General features: G+C 42.8%; 1 protein-coding gene across 3 annotated transcripts; it reads right to left on the reverse strand.

Annotated features, from left to right (window-relative positions):
• Positions 1 to 4,068: 4,068 nt before the first annotated feature.
• On the reverse strand, positions 4,069 to 18,836 carry LOC132209890 (gastrula zinc finger protein XlCGF17.1-like). 3 transcript variants are annotated; one of them, XR_009446032.1, is made up of 3 exons: positions 18,655 to 18,836; positions 15,532 to 16,971; positions 4,069 to 6,538 (listed from the first exon to the last, which is right to left on the reverse strand). XR_009446032.1 is itself a non-coding variant. In XM_059647706.1 (2 exons), exon 2 carries the CDS (start codon positions 16,816 to 16,818, stop codon positions 15,898 to 15,900), a length of 921 nt encoding a protein of 306 aa, XP_059503689.1. In that variant the 5' UTR covers positions 16,819 to 16,971; positions 18,655 to 18,836; the 3' UTR covers positions 11,654 to 15,897. The 3 variants fall into 3 exon arrangements, 1 of the variants encoding a protein (XP_059503689.1); XR_009446033.1 differs by lacking the exon at positions 18,655 to 18,836 and adding an exon at positions 18,319 to 18,602; XM_059647706.1 differs by lacking the exon at positions 4,069 to 6,538 and having other exon boundaries at positions 11,654 to 16,971.

Genomic DNA, 18,836 nt, shown 5'->3' on the forward strand with positions numbered 1-18,836 from the left:
CACCAGCACATCCGCCAATGTGCTGCATCTGCTGTACCCGTTGTGGCTTCCTCTACATTGGGGAAACCAAGCGGAGGCTTGGGGACCGCTCTGCATAAACCTATGCTCGGTTCGCAATAAAGAACTGCACCTCCCAGTCACGAACCATTTTAACTCCCGCTCCCATTCCTCAGATGACATGTCCATCGTGGGCCTCCTGCAGTACCATAATGATGCCACCCGAAAGTTCTAGGAACAGCAACTCATATTCCGCTTGGGAACCCTGTAGCCCAATGGTATCAATGTGGACTTCACCAGCTTCAAAATCTCCTCTCCCTCCACCACATCCCAAAACCAGCCCAGCTCGTCCCCGCCTCCGTAACCTTTTCTTCCTCTCACCTATCCTCTCCTCTCACCTCAAGCCGCACCTCCATTTCCTACCTACTAACCTCATCCCACCTCTTTGACCTGTCCATCTTCCCTGGACTGACCTATCCCCTCCCCACCTCCCCACCTCCCCACCTATACTCTCCTCTCCACCTTTTCTCTCCATCTTCGGTCCGCCTCCCCCTCTCTCCCTATTTATTCCAGAACCCTCTCCCCATCCCCCTCTCTGATGAAGGGTCTAGGCCCGAAACATCAGCTTTTGTGCTCCTAAGATGCTCCTTGACCTGCTGTGTTCATCCAGCTCCAGACTTTGTTATGTCAGATTCTCCAGCATCTGCAGTTTCCATTATCTCAGACAAGCCCAATAGGTCTGGCAGCATCTGTGAAGAAAAAAAGAGTTAATGTTCTGGGTCCAGTGACCCTTCCTCAGAACTTTGTTTTTGTTCTTGCTTCACAGCATCTGCAGTTCTTTCAGTTTTTATGTTTTTGTTCTTGCTTCACAGCATCTGCAGTTCTTTCAGTTTTTATGTTTTTGTTCTTGCTTCACAGCATCTGCAGTTCTTTCAGTTTTTATTTCATATTTAACTCACTGTCACATCTCTTCCAGGCATGCCCACCTTGAAGAATTTCTGCTCCTCTCTCCAATGGGATGTCTGTTCCGATCTTTCTTCTTGTCAACCGACATCAATTTCACTGTCACTCCTGGTGTTTGCCCAAGTATTTGCTAAAACTTCCTCGCACGGCCATATCACATTCTTCAGTGACTACCTCCAGCTCAGACTTCCCTCACGTGGATTCCAGCTGAAGTTTTATCCCTAATGTTTTGAATCTTCCCACTGTCATAGATCTCTGAGATGTTCAACGTTCCATAGATAGCTGCTGTTGCCGCACCCAGAGATCCACACTCACTGCCATGCGGTGCCACATACACACTCTCAACCTTTCTTTCCAATAGCATCGCATCACACTGACTCAGGGCTGCACCACTCTGTAGTTCCACTTCATCCTCCGGCTTATTCGTTGTGCTAATAAGAAACTTGTTTTCCTTCGAGGCATCAAGGCCCACAAGATGCAACAACTCAGAGATACCCATGACCCTTTGGAAACTTCCTCTCCTCCCCGTCCCTCAGCCTCCATCTCCTCCCCCAACTCCACCTCCTGGCGGGTATTCACCATCCTGCCTAACCTTCTGCTCTCTGATGCTGAACGCTCTGTACTCAGCAAAGGCCTCAGCTTTATTCCTCTGCGTACTCACCCAGTTCTGAGTAAGGGTCACCGGACCTGAAACACTAACTCTGTTTTTTTTTATAGATGCTGCCAGACCTCCTGAGCTTTTCCAGCAACTTTGGTTGTTCCAGAAAATCTTCAACTGCACCTTCCTGCCTTATCCCCATAACTGCTGATTCCCAAATTAAACAGAAATTTGTTTAATACCAAGTGTGCATTGCCAAAAGAGCTTTTAAATATCTGATTGCAGGGTGTGGTGTATGTGTGTGTTCTGTGGACCTGACTTGCCAAGGTGCTCACATTGACAAGAGACCATTCAGGTGTTCTCACCATGGGAAAGGCTGGAGAGGATCATGGGAATTCACGGTCCATCTGCAAATTCATACAGCAGGGAGAGAGCCATCATCTGTTCTGCGTGTGGCAAAGGATTCAAATCAGTCATTTACCTCATTATACAGTGACTTGCTTATTTTGATAAGAAAACTTCTCAATATTCTGTGAACAAAGTCTTAAAAGCAAAATGGACTTGCTGTCCACAAAAACCCACTGACACTGGCGGGAGATGATGGGAACTGCAGATGCTGGAGAATCCAAGATCATAAAGTGTGGAGTTGGATGAACACAGCAGGCCAAGCAGCATCTCAGGAGCACAAAAGCTGACGTTTCGGGCCTAGACCCTTCATCAGACAGGGGGATGGGGTGAGGGTTCTGGAATAAATAGGGAGAGAGGGGGAGGCGGACCGAAGATGGAGAGAAAAGAAGATAGGTGGAGAGAGTATAGGTGGGGAGGTAGGGAGGGGATAGGTCAGTCCAGGGAAGACGGACAGGTCAAGGAGGTGGGATGAGGTTAGTAGGTAGATGGGGGTGCGGCTTGGGGTGGGAAGAAGGGATGGGTGAGAGGAAGAACAGGTTAGGGAGGCAGAGACAGGTTGGACTGGTTTTGGGATGCAGTGGGTGGAGGGGAAGAGCTGGGCTGGTTGTGTGGTGCAGTGCGGGGAGGAGACGAATTGGGCTGGTTTAGGGATGCGGTGGGGGAAGGGGAGATTTTGAAACTGGTAAGTCCACATTGATACCATTAGGCTAAGGGTTCCCAAGCGGAATATGAGTTGCTGTTCCTGCAACCTTCGGGTGGCATCATTGTGGCACTGCAGGAGGCCCATGATGGACATGTCATCTAAAGGGTGGGAGGGGGAGTGGAAATTGTTTGCGACTGGGAGGTGCAGTTGCTTGTTGCGAACTGAGCGGAGGTGTTCTGCAAAGCGGTCCCCAAGCCTCCGCTTGGTTTCCCCAATGTAGAGGAAGCCACACCGGGTACAGTGGATGCAGTATACCACATTGGCAGATGTGCAGGTGAACCTCTGCTTAATGTGGAAAGTCATCTTGGGGCCTGGGATAGGGGGTGAGGGAGGAGGTGTGGGGGCAAGTGTAGCATTTCCTGTGGTTGCAGGGCAAGGTGCCAGGTGTGGTGGGGTCGGAGGGCAGTGTAGAGTGAACAAGGGAGTCACAGAGAGAGTGGTCTCTCCAGAAAGCAGACAGGGGTGGGGATGGAAAAATGTCTTGGGTGGTGGGGTCGGATTGTGGATGGCAGAAGTGTCGGAGGAACTGGTGAGAAGCGGGTCACCCGCTTCTTGTGTGGGCCAATAGTCACTCAGTCATCTCACCAACTGAGACACTTGTGAGTTCGCCAGTGGCTGCAGGGGTTTAGATCCTCCAGTTAATCACATCCTGGAGTAAATAATGTTCTGATCACTGGGTTTTGCTTTTGCTCATATTGACAATTCTTGGTATTCTAGATACATGGTTAACAATTCAGTTTTACTGAATTAAAAACATTGTTGTTGATATTCTTTCCCATCTCAGTGTTTAACATCATCTGCTGGAGCTCAAAGGATAATCTGGAGAGGGATCATTGGTAGGAACAGAACCTTAGCCTGGACACACTCCTCGGGGTCACACTGAGAGAGGCAAATAGCACATTGCTCTTTCCCATCTTTCTGTTCTCACAGAAAATTCCCCACGTGGGTTAACAGTGAGGTGTGCTGGAAATGTTTTCCAGCGGTACTTTTTAATGGTTCCAACTCCTAGACACAGAACAGAAGCCACTTTATAAGTCTGTTTCGAGTCAGGAACAACGTTACTGAATCCCAGAAATGTGTGTCAGTTCAGATACTGGTGTCAAACTGTGAACTGTTCCAGAATGAAAGTAAACAGGTTGAAATTTCTAATCTGAAATTGACTTTTGCCATCACAATGTAACCATGCCTGGTGCTAACTTTTAAAACAGACCTGTTGAAATAAGTTGTTCAAAGTCTGCATTAAAATAGCTGGAGGAGAATGTTAACCTCAGACACGATGATACAATTGTCATTTCATCTGCCAGGTGAGCAAGGACTTCTAGTATCTTTCTAGGATTTCTCTGTTTTATTTTGTTAAAATACCAGAATAAAGAAATATACATTACAAGAATTACAAGTCATAGCAACACGGGAGTAGACTATTCGGCCCATCAGATGGCTCTGCACATGGGCTTTCGTAAACAATGGCGCTTGTCTGAAATGGTATTACGTCCTGTCCAGTCTGTCCAAGGGTCTCAGAAACTGATATTCAGACTTTGAGGCACACAGTGACGACACCGAGAGAAATGGTGGTTAGTAGCAAGAAAATGCCTGAGGTGAAGATCAGCAGCAGGACAGCAGTAAGTGAAGGGCTCAGAGGTGAAACCTAGCAATCAGACTGGAGGGAGGACTGTGGTGAGGACAGCCCTGTCTAGACGAGAGAACACCTCGAGATTTGACCTTATTTATTTACTGCCATGTGTACGGTGTAAAACCTTGTCTTGTGACCACTACAGGCAAACCATAGTAAGCAAGGATATACAGGTCATAGGATGCTGGCACAGAGTGAGGTGTGTAGCTTACGTCACACAGGAGATGTGCAGAGCAAGATCAACATTTTAACATGATTTGAAGTTAGATAGTCCATTCATCAGTCTAATAATGTCTGGAAAGAAGCTGTTCTTGAACCTGCTGGTGCGTGTGTTCAAGCTACTGTATCTTCTGCCTGATGGAAGAGGTTGTGGGAGAGCATTACACAGTGGGAGGGGTCTTTTATGATGTTGGTAGCCTTTCTTTGTAGGCATGTAGTCCATGGGTGGAAGGTTGGCTTCCATGATGGTGTGGCCTGCGCACACCGTCTTCTACAGTCTGTGCAGTCATGGGCAGAGCAGTTGCCGTACCAGGGCATTTTGAACCTGGGCAGTATGCTTTCAATGGTGCATCTGTAAAAGTTGGTGATGGTCCTTATGACCTTGGCAAATTTCCTATGCTGCCTGCAGAAGAAGAGCCGTCATTGTGCCTTCTTGACTGTCATGTCTAACTGGTAAGTCCAGACCAGTTTGTTGATTATCATCACTCCTAGAAACTTAACTCTCAATTTCTGCTCTGTTGGCTGAGATGGGAATGTGTTCTCCTCCATTCTTCCTGAAGTCAATGCTTAGTTCTTTTGTTTTGCTGACATGGAGAGCGAGGCTGTTTATCATTACATCATGACACCACGCCTCCAGTCTCCTTTCTGTAGGACACAAACCTCAATTCAAGTGGGCAATATTTTTACACTTTGCCACTGAGCAACTTTCCAGAAGGTCGTGGGCCCAAACAGGCCAAGCAAGGGCAGGGCAACAGGAACGTTTTCAGGCCATTCAGCTCAGAGGCTGCAGAACAGAAATTGTACTGCAGTAGTTACAGGGAATTGCTGAACAAGCACTAACCTCCTTTCAACAGTGCCCCAAATGTACGCTGCAGAGGGAAATTGATACCAGTTAACAGTCTGCACTGGAGGGTTTATTATTGAGGGAGTGGGGGATGGAAGCTGATGCTGGTGCTGGTGCTGGTGCCTGAGTCTCAAATCAGCAATTGTCAATCCTTCAGCTACTTCCTGTAACATTTGGGTGACCACCTGACTGAGAAATTCATCCAGTGGCAATCTCCTCTTGTAAATCTCCAGTAAATCTGCCTCTACCACCCTCTCTGGCTGCACATTTCAGATAATAACCTTCCCCATTATTTAAGATTTTACTCTGACATTCTAGCCACTTGTGTGAAACAATGTGGAACGGAATGTTTGTCAGTGTTGTCATGGCGACCTGTCTGCAGTGACATGACTGGGTTTCAAACTTCACCCTCTCCGCCGCTGCCTCCTCAATCAGCCTGAAACTATTTTCTTTCAAGCACTTGTCCAATTTCCTTTTGATTGTTCCTGAACCTGGGCATTGGAAAGATTTCTCGCCAGCGTAGATACTGGTGTACTAGCAGCTTGGACGAATTAATGAATCCCTTCCCACACACAAGAGCATGTGAAAGCTCTCCCCCCAGTGTGAATTCACTGATGTATCGACAGGCTGGATGATCGCCTGAATTTCTTGCTGCAGTAAGAGCTTTGGAATGGGGAGTATCCAATGGGAATGTGCTGGTTCTCCCTCAGTCCACACGGACATTTAAAGCTCTTATCCCAGTCACAGCAATGACACTGTCTCAATTTTGCAAATAAAAATATGTACCTCTTCCCACACACAGAAAAGTTAAATGGCCTCTCTCCAGTGTGAACCTGCTAGGCCATCAGCAAGGTGGATGAATGAAAAAATGCTTCACCACATTCACTGCAACAGAACAACCTCTCTCCTGGATGACTGCGTCAATGATATTCCAGCTCATATGAATAATTGAATACATTCTCACAGTCCCTACATTTATATGGTTTCTCCCCAATGTGACTCTGCTTGTGTTTTTGCAATCCAGATGATCAACTGCAGCCTCATCCACATCCACAACGTGCTGCAGTTTCTTCACTCTGTGAATGGGGTGCTTTCTGTTTCCAGGAATCAAGCATCACTGTCAGATCCCGATGTGATATTTGAGTTTTCCACTTGTACATATTCTCCATCCAATATCTGCTGAAACAAATTGAAAAAAGGGAATGAGAGAGAGAGGGAGAGAGAGAAAGAAACAACAAAAATACAAAATAAAAACTGAAAGAACTGTGGATGCTGTAAATCAGGAACAAAACTGGAAGTTGCTGGGAAAGGTCAGCAAGTCTGGCAGCGTCTGTGAAGATAAATCAAAGTTAATGTTTTGGGTCCAGTGACCCTTCCTCTGAACATCCGGGTCACCAGACCTGAAATGTTAACTTTGATTTTTCTTCACAGAAGTTGTCAGATTTGCTGAGCCTTTCCAGCAACTTCTGGTTTTTAAACAAAAATTCAAAGCAAGATTGTGAAATTGAGCTGAATAAAGCTGCTCTTTCATGGGGTCAGCAGGTGAAAGGGAGAGTCTGAAAGCTGCCAGATTTTACCAACTTACATAAGTGTCCATCAGGAAATGCAACCTACCACCAGGTTTTGGCCAACACAAGAGAAGTTGGGAAGTTAGCAAGGAAGGATTTCTACACTTGCATCTCAATGTGATGTTTGATGGAAACTGTCACCTCCACAAGTTGGAAAGCCAAGAGCAGCAGATCTGTGTAAACATTATCTCCAAATTCCCTTCAAGTCACATTCTGATTTGGACATAAGTTGCTGTTCCTGAATTGTTGCTGATGAAGATTCTATAAATCTTTATCAGAAAGCTTATGGTTGTACCTTCACCACCTTGTCTGCAACAGTTCAACAACAGGAAAACTATCGCCTTCTCAGTGGGGAACTTGGATTAGACAGATCTCCTCAAGTTCCATTTATTGCAATTTTTCTTTGGATTTTGGTTAGTAAGCAGTGTGTTTCCTGTGCATCTGAAATTAATAATTATCTCGTATTACTGTAGCCACAGCAGTTTATTTTAAAACAGGTTTTTGAGGCCTGGCTGTAAATTGGATATCTTTGCGAGCACCACTAACGGATTTTTTGTTCTTCTTAGATTATCTTCTAACCCGATAAGGAAAATAATGGGGCCTCAAGGTTTGATATTTACAAAACTTTCTTTTAAACAGTTGAGCAAAATGCCCATAGCTCAGAGAGAGAGACTTCAGCTTTCACTTTCACTTTGAGTTTTGAGTGGACTTCTGAGGTTATTGGAATAGGAATTCCCTGCAGTTCAGTTCTCTAAATAGTGAAGGAGATATCGTGAACTAGATAACCTTAGAATGAGGAGTTAGAGTTTGCCCCACACCAGACATGTTGTAACTAAACTTTAAAGCTGCTGAGCATATTTAAGCTCGAGTATATAATAGCTCCAGGGAGAAGCTCTAGCATTAAAGCATTAAAGCCAAAAGTGTGTTAAACCTGCAAAGGTGCAGACACAGAGGCTCTGGTGTGAGTACTTCATAACTCTTGGATACAGGCTAGGCCATTTAGGACTGAAATGAAAAACACTTATTCATTGAAAGGGTAGTGAACCTGTAGAATTTTCTCCCGTAGAAGGCTGTGAAGCCAAGTCTGAACATATTCAACAAGCAGATGGATTTTTTTTAGATTTTAAAGGTGTCAAGAAGTGCAGGGCAAAAGCAGGAATGGTGTACTGAGATGAGGATCAGTCACGATCACAATGAATGGCAAGGCAGGCTCAAATGCTGAATGGTCTATTCCTGCTCCCAGTTACTATGTTTCAATGAGTGCTGTATTGGGTAATGTACAAAAGCTATTTTGTTTCTTTTTAATTTATGACTGGGTTTTTGCAATTTGTGTAGTTATATGTTTACTGTGTTTTTAAAAATAATTTTTTTCAAATTGTACTATAAGTAAATGGTTTGTTTTATTCTATTTTAATATTCATCTCTTTTGCTAGTTAGTTTCTATTTAATTGTTAAAGCAAAATCTGCAGCACTATATGCTTATGTTTTAGTGAGAGATAACATTGTTAATCTATTAGATTTCTGCCTGGCTTGTCTAACAATGACTTCAGCTGGGATCATAACATGTGGAGGGTCATGGGGTCTCTTGATGGGATTTTGGAGTTCCTTAGCTCTAAAAACGATCTGTGTCTTTCTTGTCCAAATAACAACTACAGAATAGTTCCAGGGCATAAAGCAGAGTGTAGTGGGCATGTTCGTTGCACAAAACCTAACAATGGTTTAGATGTGGCTAAGAGTTTTCCGGAAGTGAAAGATAATTCACTGATCAATCTAAAATCTTTGAAAACTAAACCGAGAGAATTAGCAAATAAATTGAAGGTAGAAGTACAAGTAGGATCTTGTGAGGATGAGAAACTTCAAGTCATTTTACAACATTTAGAGTTGGAAGAAAGGAAACTTTGAAGCAGGATATCACAGTTGGAATTGGCTGATATATAGTTATAAATGAAAAGAGACAGGACTTTGAGAAAAATATAAATACCTGAAATTATAGAAAATGAAAAATAGAGAGTAATGAAATTAGAAGGCAAAGTGAACAGGGAATAATGGAGACAGAAAAGCAAGGAGAAATGCAAAAGGAGGTGGATTTTAAAAATCAAACTCCAAAGAGATAAAGAATTGGAGAACATGAGTTTGTCAAGGAAAAGGTGAGAATAGAGAAGTAAGAAACAGGTAATACCCTGAAGGGTAATAATGATTCCACTGAGGGAATTGATATACCCAAGAATCTATGCTTTGTATCTAAATTAACAAGGATGGAGCCAAGACATGCTTTACCTCATTTAAGAAGGTAGTTGCACAGATTAAATGACTAAAAGTGATTTGGACTCCCATGTTACAAAGTATTTTGGCACGCTATGACAGTATACACCAGCTTCCCAGGAGAACAGTCTGCAATGTAGGAAATTTTCTAAGTGACAACAATGAATGCTTATCTGCTCGTCTCTAAAGCTTATGAATTGAGGGTGACATTTACTGATACCCCCCTGAAACCTCCATTAGTGTACATGCGCAAAACACACACGTGCAGTACACCAGCTTGTACTGCCAATGAATTCTTACCAACCGGTTGTTAATCTTCAAGCTTACTTGGGCCCCACCGCATTTTGTTTTGTAACTAGTAGGGTTTTCACAAAGTCTGCACGAGTAGAGCTTTCTGCATTGCGTATGTCAGGAAACTCAGCTTTAGTTGAAGTTAGAGAAACATTTTGAGAAGTTATGGGAAATTACCATCATGAAATAATTCAAATAGCAGTCTTTCAAATTTATAAACTTATTTTGATAAGCACCAAGTGTTCATGACCAGTGAAGCAGCAAATCTGGCAGATACTGTTACTATCTCACACAGACACATATGTGGAGAAATGAATGTATGGCGATATTTCATCTCACCTGATTTTATGTCACTGGAGATGTTCTTTTCTCTCTCTTTCTCAGTCAATTCTTGTTGGAACCAAAAAGAATGTAGTATTTCCTCAGCATGAGGAAATCCTTCTAACACACAGCCAGTATGTTATCACACCCAAAGTGATGGTACAGGATTTAGATGATTGGCACACATAAGAAATGTGAGAATTCAAACAGTGTGAAAAAGGTAGTATTTGCAAACAAGAACAAGGGAAGGTCTAAGACTTGAGAGAATGAGGTTTATGGACTGTCATAGAGTCAGATACACAAATGGACTGAAGTTGAAGCGCAAAATGCAGCTTCGATGGTTTGACAGTGACATCACAGGCAGTCTGGCCAGAAGGTGGCCATAACTGGGTGTTAAATATCACAAGTTACAATGAATTTGAAATGAAAATAAAGGATGCAGCAACTGGATAGAAGGAAGACTGGTGCACTGGTACAAAAGAACTGTAGATAATCAAAGCAGTATGGAGATTTCATTTCAATAAAACAAACCCCTGTGAACATTGGAAATTTTAAACTAAAACAGAAATCGGACAAACACAGCAGGTCTGGTAGCATCTGGTGAGGAAGAATAGTTAACATTTCAAACCCTGAGAATGTAGTCCTGTATTCTTTGTTTCCAATTATGCAACGTCTGCAACATTTTGCTTTTATTGGTGGCATGAGGCTTTTCTCCTTGGAGAAGGGAAGTTAACTTGAGATCTGATTTGTGTGTGCAGAATCCTGAGATATCAGAACAGAGTCGATAGTGAGACATTGTTCACTGTGTTGGTGAAATCAGAAGCAGAGGATACCAGTTCAATGAGACTAACAAAGGAATTCTCATATGAGGAGGGTGAAACATCTTTCCCATTGCAAGTGGGAGAATGCATTGTCAGGTTCATTCAGCCCCTTTAGAAGAGAATTGGACAATTACGTGAATGAAAACGATGAGGGATTGGGACACGATGTGGTGCTCATGCACAGACACTGGGGGTCAAATTCTGTCCTTCGATTCTGTAACAAGATGCAGGGAATTCTGGGACTGCATGTGGCTCTCATAACCTCCCCCATCCCCAAACATTCAAATCAGATTAGAGAAATGAATGTGTGCATCACAGGCTGGTGAGAACAAGTGGGTTCAGGGCTGTGTGGGACCAGCACCAGCACCAGCACCAGCATGGTGGGAAATGAGGAATTTAAACTGCACCTAAACTGGAAAAATCAGATGCGCTAATGTAGCCTTGATGAAGAGTTCATAAAATGTTCTCAAAATAGTCGCTTTGAACAGCATATTCTAAAGCTGACCAGAGAGCCAGTTGTACTGGACTTGATGTTGTGCAATGACAGAGGTTTAATTAACAACCTCACAGTGAAGGCACTCAGAGGTAGCAGTGACCCTAATCTGATGGAATTTTACAACCATTTTCGGGGACAGGAGTGGGTATCAGACTATTATTTTAAACTTAAATTAGGGCAGTCATGTGGGTGTGAAATCAGAGCTAGAGTGAAGTGGCAATTTAGCTTCAGAGGTCGGTTGAGATACAATGGCAAATAATTAAGGGGATACATCAGTATACACCCATCAGATACATTTGAGTGAGAAAGAAAAGTTCCAAGTCAATAAGTATGCTCCAGTAATCATCACACAGATATGGTGACAGGATGACATGGATTTGGAGCAGGATATTGAAGGATTCATGACATTGGAGGATTGGAAACTGGGAAAAAATGGAGGAAATATTACATCATCTGCGGGTAACTATAAAATGCATTTAAGATGATGTCAACTACAAAGAAGCAGCATACAATTGCTGAAGTATGGGTGGCAGATTAGACAAAGCAGAAGGTATAAAATGGCAAAGAATGACTACAAGATTAATAAGGAGAGAAAAAAAAAGTAGGAGACAAAGTTAGCCAAAATACGAAGACAGTTTAGCAGTTTCCCTGCATATTTAAAACAAAGTTCATAAAGGAAGCATCTGTACTAAAGGAGAAAAGTCTGACGAATTACTAATAGAAAACAAACAGATGGCAGGTGAATTGAACGGGTATTTTTCATTGGCCTTATTCAATAAGCAGGAATTAATCAGGAAATGGAGGAACTGAAGAAAATTACAATCACCAGAGAAACATATTGAGTGAATTGTCGGAACTACATGCTGAGACACGCTGAGTCCTGATGGACAGTATCCTGGAATTTAAAGGAAATGACCAGAGAGTTGATGTGTTGGTTTTGGTTTTGGATTTGGATTTGAAAATTCCCTAGATTTGGGGAAGATTCAGAGATTGGGAAACAAAGAAATTTAAATCCTTTATTCAAATGGGTATAGACATAGAATGCAGGTAACTGCGCACCAATTAACTTATAACGTATTCCCTGTGATGGATGTTATGATCAAAGATGACTTAGCAGGGCATGAAGCAAATTTTAAGGTGAGCAGTCCGTGGTTCGGTAAGAAATCAACTTTAAACAATTTATTGTCATTCTTTCAGGAAGTAACACATTCTTGATGAAAGGGAACCAATGGAGCATAATGGCACAGGTTTCTTGGGATAATTCAAGAGACACTGCAGAAATTCATTCCAAGGAAGAAGAAACTTGCTAAGGTGAGGATGAGACATTCACTACTGCACGGGATGGTGGGTAAAGATATTCCCATTGGTGAGATTGTTAGCTATGATGTGAGAGTGAATTGGGATGGCAATCAATGTAACTTAGAACCAAATAGTACGGAAATAAGTGTAAATGACAAGAATTCCTAAATATTTTCAGGGAACTGTTCAACAGCATTGTTTTATTTATTCATGGATTTGCACTTTATTAACTGGGCTAAGTTTTGCTGCCTGTCCTCAAATGACCTTGACATGGTGGCAGTGAGCTTGTGTGCGTTTGGTTTGGAGACACCCACAATGCTGTAAATGAGGATTTTAATCCAAAATATGTTTTCAGTCCAGCGAGAAAGGATGTACGACTAGACTTGGTTTTTGGAAATGAGGCGGGCTAAGATTATGCAAGGGACCTAGCATTAATCCCAATGGTACACCACTGGACACTGGCCTCCAGTCACACAAACAGCCTCCTCCCATCACCCACTGTCTCATCAGTCAGCCAATTTTGTATCCAACTTATCAAGTTATCCTAGATCCCCTGTACTTTGATCTTTAATTTTATCATGTGGACTTTCCTGTTTGGTCTCACCGGTGAGCTCCTTTTAATGGTTTAAATGTTACTTTACCGTCCATAAATAATATAAGGATTGGGTGGTTGTCCCTGGTGTATTAAAATGTGTAACACAATCTTTTCCACTGCCTGTACCAGGGACCATGCGGAGGTTTTTTGGAGGGTTGAAGAAACAGATCTGATGATCCTGAGTCTGATGAGTAGCGAAAGGGAGTGGGATCCCAGTCATGGGAACAATCTGATTTGGCCAAATTGTCTTGAGCAGTGACAAGAGAGTGAACAGGAGTGGAGAGCTTGATGATGAGCGCGGCAGGCAAGACAGTGATCTTGACCATATCAACAGCTCCCTGTCAACCATCTGACTGGAGTTTAAGTGTTTAGAGATGTACAAATGTTGCATTTCTTCCGCTGTTGCATTATTTCTGAGTTAACTTGGCCCCACGTTAATAATGTCATGGCAGGATATGGGATGTGAAGATTTACTGAATTAAACTTTGAGGTACTCTGTCCTGAAATAAACAGTGAATACTGAACATATGTTGAGTACACGGAGGTATTTGTCAATCTATGGGGTTAACTAGGTCTGAAAAGTAACCAACTGGAAAACCTTTCCCAATCACTTCTTGCACTACTAGAGCAGATAGGCCTTGTGTTGACAGCAAATCAATTGTACTACAATTGTAGAAGCAGTTTAAACACACTGTATGTTTAACATATTTGAATGATTTGACTTTTATTGAGGATATTAATCCCTATAACTGGGATGAGATTTATCCAATATTATCAGAAACAGACCTCAATGAACACTGTTCATCTCCAAATGTGCTTAGCAGCAAATCTCTGTCACGCAAGTAACTTGTGAATTGGCTGGTATCTTAGCAGATTGGATGAGTGAGTGAATCTCTTTCCAAACTTACACCAAATGACAAACGAGAAGCTATCACATTCCAAACTCAGAAGTGCCCTGTGTACCTCAGATTACTCTGAAATGGCAAGGTATCTTAAATTTTTGAGCATTAAATGAAACCAGCTGATTCAAACTGCTACTGCCATTCAGAATTACAGGATTGGTGTTCAACAGTACTGGAATGCTGCTGTCCAACCAAAAAATGTTCTGCCAATCACATAAATGTGTAATATGGGATATGTGTGATGCTAGGCATGTCTGCCATAATCCCAAAGACTGGCTGATCGTATCAAACAGCATTTCCTTTTGAATGTTTGCAATGGCAAGGTACTGACCATACTCAACTAGTCCATGCTTGTAAAATGCAAACGACAGCATTAGATGTAATTCTGCAATTTGACAACATTTTCAAAGTATTTCATAGTTATGAATTACAGTTGCTAATTGCTAAGAATTACACTGACAATCAATTTAGAGTTGTCAGTCCAGCTCACAGTGTGGTCCATTTGCATGCACTGGAATCCATGTGTGTTAGTACACAAGACCCTGTTATTTGTTGAAAGGCAAAACATATACAGATGCCGTACCTGTTTCAACTCAAAAAAATATAGGCATCAGCCATTAGGTGGTTAATTTTTCAGGTCAATGCCAATCACAGGCAATCTGCCTGGTTTAAAGTGTAAACAAAGCTTTGAAATGTCTGCTCCAGCCGCACAGGGTTTAAAATCACAAACAGTTTCCAAGTGAGGCAGAGTTTCAGCCAATAGGGGAGCTCCAGATCCAGTCCCACTCCTCAGACACCCCAAAAGGTTGGAGGAACGGCTGTTCATGCTCAGTCCTCCAACTAAACAAGAGTGTCATGAACACTTGGTATGGGAGTTGGAAAAAAATTTCTTTCCCAATCCTTCCAAATTAATGGGAAAATAAATTATAATTGGCGTTTTCCGCTATTTCTTAAATTCTCCCATTTCTTAGAGTTTTAATACTCAATTGTTTAGTGATAATTAACTGAGCTTTTAAAACTTTTCACTTCTAAGTGACTAAGCATAGTTCGCAAATATTAAGAGTTCACTAGATAGTTAAGTACACAGAGTACTGGGAGGTGTTTCATTCAATAATTCTGTTCTATTTTTAATCTTTCATGAGCTGTGTGCTCACAGTCAAGTTGGGGATGTCCTTACTTTCCAGGTGTTTGTTTTGCTGAGCTCTTCTCATTCTCAGCAGTTATGTTTGTATTTCCTCTGTCACTGATGCACACATTCAGTTCCGCATTTTTAAAAATATAAACTCTATTCACTGAGGTGTATGGGTTTGATTTAAAATGTTAGCGGGATAAAACAGCAGAAAGATCTAAAAGATGCAAGAGAAAAATTGGTTTTCTTTTTTAGTGGAATGTGCTTCGCTAATAAATGCTTGTTGGTTGATCGACAACAGACTAACAGCAAACTCCTATGGTTAAGTGGTTAAGCCAACAGACACAGAGAGAATGATGTAAATATAAATATTCCAATCTGAACCCCTCAGATCTGAAACATTTCTGAATGTGTCGTAATTCGCAAAGGCTAGGAAAGTAAAAGTTCAACCACAAATATCACATGAAGGAATAGGTTATACTCACTAGGAAAGCCTGAAGATCTTTTCCTTGGAAAAGAGAAGGCTGAGAGATGCCATATTAGCAATGGAAGGTTTTGTTCCAGTTTTGTGTTTACTAATGTAGGGAAAGCAGAAATGTGCCCATTAACTTCCAGCCAGGAAAGGTCATCGTTCTACATAAATTTTGATTTGATAGCACATTTCCAGCTTTCATCATTGTTATTTCTGACTTTATACACAATTGTAAAAGGGTTTTCTGATCAAGGGCTAGGATTTCTGTGCCATGGAAGAAAATGGCTTGAACGCACTTCTTGCTCTCCTCAAGATCAACTTGCTAGTTCAGTCCTGGCTGTAATGACCAGCAGCAATACTGTCAGAATCTGACTCCCAGTCAGTTGTGAACTCGCTGATGTTGCAGCAGATTGGATGACTCAGTGAATCCCTTCCCACAAACAGAGCAAGTAAATGGCCTGTCCTCTGTATGAGTGCGTTGGTGTTTCAGAAGGTGAGATGCACATGTGAATTTCTTTACACACATGGAGCAGGTGAATGGTCGCTCCCCAGTGTGAATTCGCTGGTGTGTGACCAGGGTCGATGATCGTGTAAATGCTTTCCCACACACAGAGCAGGTGAATGGCTTCTCTCCAGTGTGAGTGCGTTGGTGTCTCAGCAGGTTATTGCTACTTTTAAAAGTCTCCTCACAGTCAGAACATTTAAAAGTTCTCTTCGCAGAATGAACTCGCTGGTGTCTCAACAGGTTGGATGAATTAATGAATCCCTTCCTGCATGCAGAGCAGGTATATGGCCTCTCCCCAGTGTGGGTGCGCTGATGTACACAGAGTTCAGATGATTTTCTGACTCTAGTCTTGCAGTGAGAGCACCTGAAAGGTTTCTCATTGGTGTGAACACGTTTATGGGACATCAGGTCACCAGAACATTTGTAGCACTTTCCACAGTCTGAACATTTAAAAGGTCTGTCATTAGTGTGAACCCGCTGGTGAGCAAGCAGGTTGGATGACTCTCTGAATCCTCTTCCACACTTGGAGCAGGTGAACGGCCTGTCCCCCGTGTGAGTGCGTCCATGTATTTCCAGCTGGGATGGCCAACTGAATCTCTTCCCACAGTACTCACATTTCCATGGTTTGTCCATGGTGCTGGTGTCTTTGTGCCTCTCCAGGTTGGATGATTTGCTGAAACCTCTTTTACATAAAAAAACGTGTAATTTCTCTGGGTTGAGAATGGTGGAATGCTTATTCAGGCATCGTAATTGGTTAAAGCTCTTTACACAGTCAGTGCACGGTAACATTCTCATTTGGGTGTTTCTGTGTCTCACGATGAAGTTTTCCCCAACAGACAGAAGAGGCAAGCATTTCTATTTCCACATTGAAAAGCTGATGATAATCAGATCCTGACTAGTGATGTTTACTTTGCATTTGCCATTCACAAATCAGCTTCTCCCAATCCTCTGTAAAAGAAATACAGAATGTCAGTATTTTGCAATGATTTGTAGCTCAGGTCGTGGGTGAGATTGTTGACTTGCTCACCTTGAAAACAAAAACAAGCCAGCTCGGTGAGCAAGTCAACAACCTCAATGCCAGAATCATGATCAGTCCATTGATGGCAATTTAGAGTAAATAATTCTAGCTTCTCAGTCAGTCAGATTGATATTGTGAAGAGCCAGTGCAGACACGGCTGGTCAAAAGGTCTCCTTCCACACTGTAATATTTCAGTGACAGAATGTTCTTTCCACTCAAACTAATAAAAGCAAAAATAAAGAACAAAGTCATGAGGAAATTCCCAGCGTCAATGAGACTTTTTTTTACTCCATATTCCTTCCTGGGATGAGGGCACCGCTGGCTAGGCCAACACTTATTGCCCATCCCTAATTGCCCAGACGGCAGTTACGAGTCAACCACATTGCTGTGGGCCTCGAGTCACATGTAGGCCAGACCAGGTAAGGATGGCAATTTCCATCCCTGAAGAACTTTAGTGAGCCAGATGATTTTTCCAACAATCGACAATGGATTCACGGTCATCATTAGACTCTTAATTCTAGCTATTTATTGAAATCAATTTCCACCATCTGCCGTGGCAAGATTCAAACCCAGGTCCCCAGAACAACACCTGGGTCTCTGGATTAACAGGCCAGTGAGAATACCACGAGATGATTGCCTCCCCTTATGCTGACATGTTACCATTGTGGAAGGTATCAAATGTAATGGTTAGCAGTGTGTGCCCAGGGACAGCTGGGCATGGAAGACACTTCTCATGGAGGGCAGGCAGGAAAGTAGAATTAAAGTAACAATCTGATCAGCCATGATCTTACCAGAATGATAGAGAAAGCTCGCTGCGCTGACGACTGTTCCAGTTTCTTAAATAAGAATGCTCAGTAATAATACAAAGGAGGCTAAGAGGGCATTTAATAGAGATATCCAAGATGATCAGAGGATTAGATAGGGTGGACAGTGAGAGTCTTTTTCCGAGGATGATGACTTCAGCTTGTATAAGGGGGCATAGCTACAAATTGAGGGGTGATAGATTTAAGACAGATGTCAGAGGCAGGTTCTTTACTCAGAGAGTGGTAAGGGCGTGGAACGCCCTGCCTGCCAATGTAGTGAACTCAGCCACATTAGGGGCATTTAAACAGTCCTTGGATAAGCATATGGATAATGATGGGATAGTGTAGGGGGAGGTGCTTAGATTAATTCACAGGTCAGCGCAACATTGAGGGCTGAAGGGCCTGTTCTGTGCTGTATTGTTCTATATGTTCTATATTACACAATGCTGTTTTAGCCAGAATTCCCTGACTCACCAACTCTTCTCCACGTTGAGCAGCCACAGATGAGAAATCAGGGCTGAAGTGACACAAAACGAGAAGTTCAGCTCTTCTACGTATCAGGAGTTGCAGCCACAGCCACTCAACTGAATGTATCCAAGGCCCATGGCAACTCGAGGCTGCATAGGTCAGCTGTGGCTGGGAATGGGTGAAGCTGCTAAAAACCCCATTGTTAATTACGGTTACACGCCTGGCGCTAGGACCCAGCTGAGACCGTTCGAACCCCACTCACGATAGGAACCCAGTCAAGATGGCGACCACTAAACCGGAAACCGCTTTTTGGGCAAGGGCCTGGATCTGGAAATACAGCACCTGTAGATTCATTTTTAGTTTTCATTGCCTTCCAGAGGTGTTTAGAAACCCCTCCCGGGCCTCTGTGGTTTCCATCGCTCCCGTCGCACTTTCAACCTTTACCGACTGCGAATATGACAAAAGAACGTCTTTCCCCGTCGCCATTACTCTCAGCGCACACATTCCAAAGAATTCAACGGCAT

The sequence above is a fragment of the Stegostoma tigrinum genome, chromosome 8 (assembly GCF_030684315.1).
Source record: "Stegostoma tigrinum isolate sSteTig4 chromosome 8, sSteTig4.hap1, whole genome shotgun sequence".
Taxonomy (NCBI): Eukaryota; Metazoa; Chordata; class Chondrichthyes; order Orectolobiformes; family Stegostomatidae; genus Stegostoma; species Stegostoma tigrinum.

Excerpts from the sequence above, each read along its gene's own strand:
- LOC132209890 (XM_059647706.1), bottom strand. The coding sequence starts at position 16,818 with ATGAGAATGTTACCGTGCACTGACTGTGTAAAGAGCTTTAACCAATTA.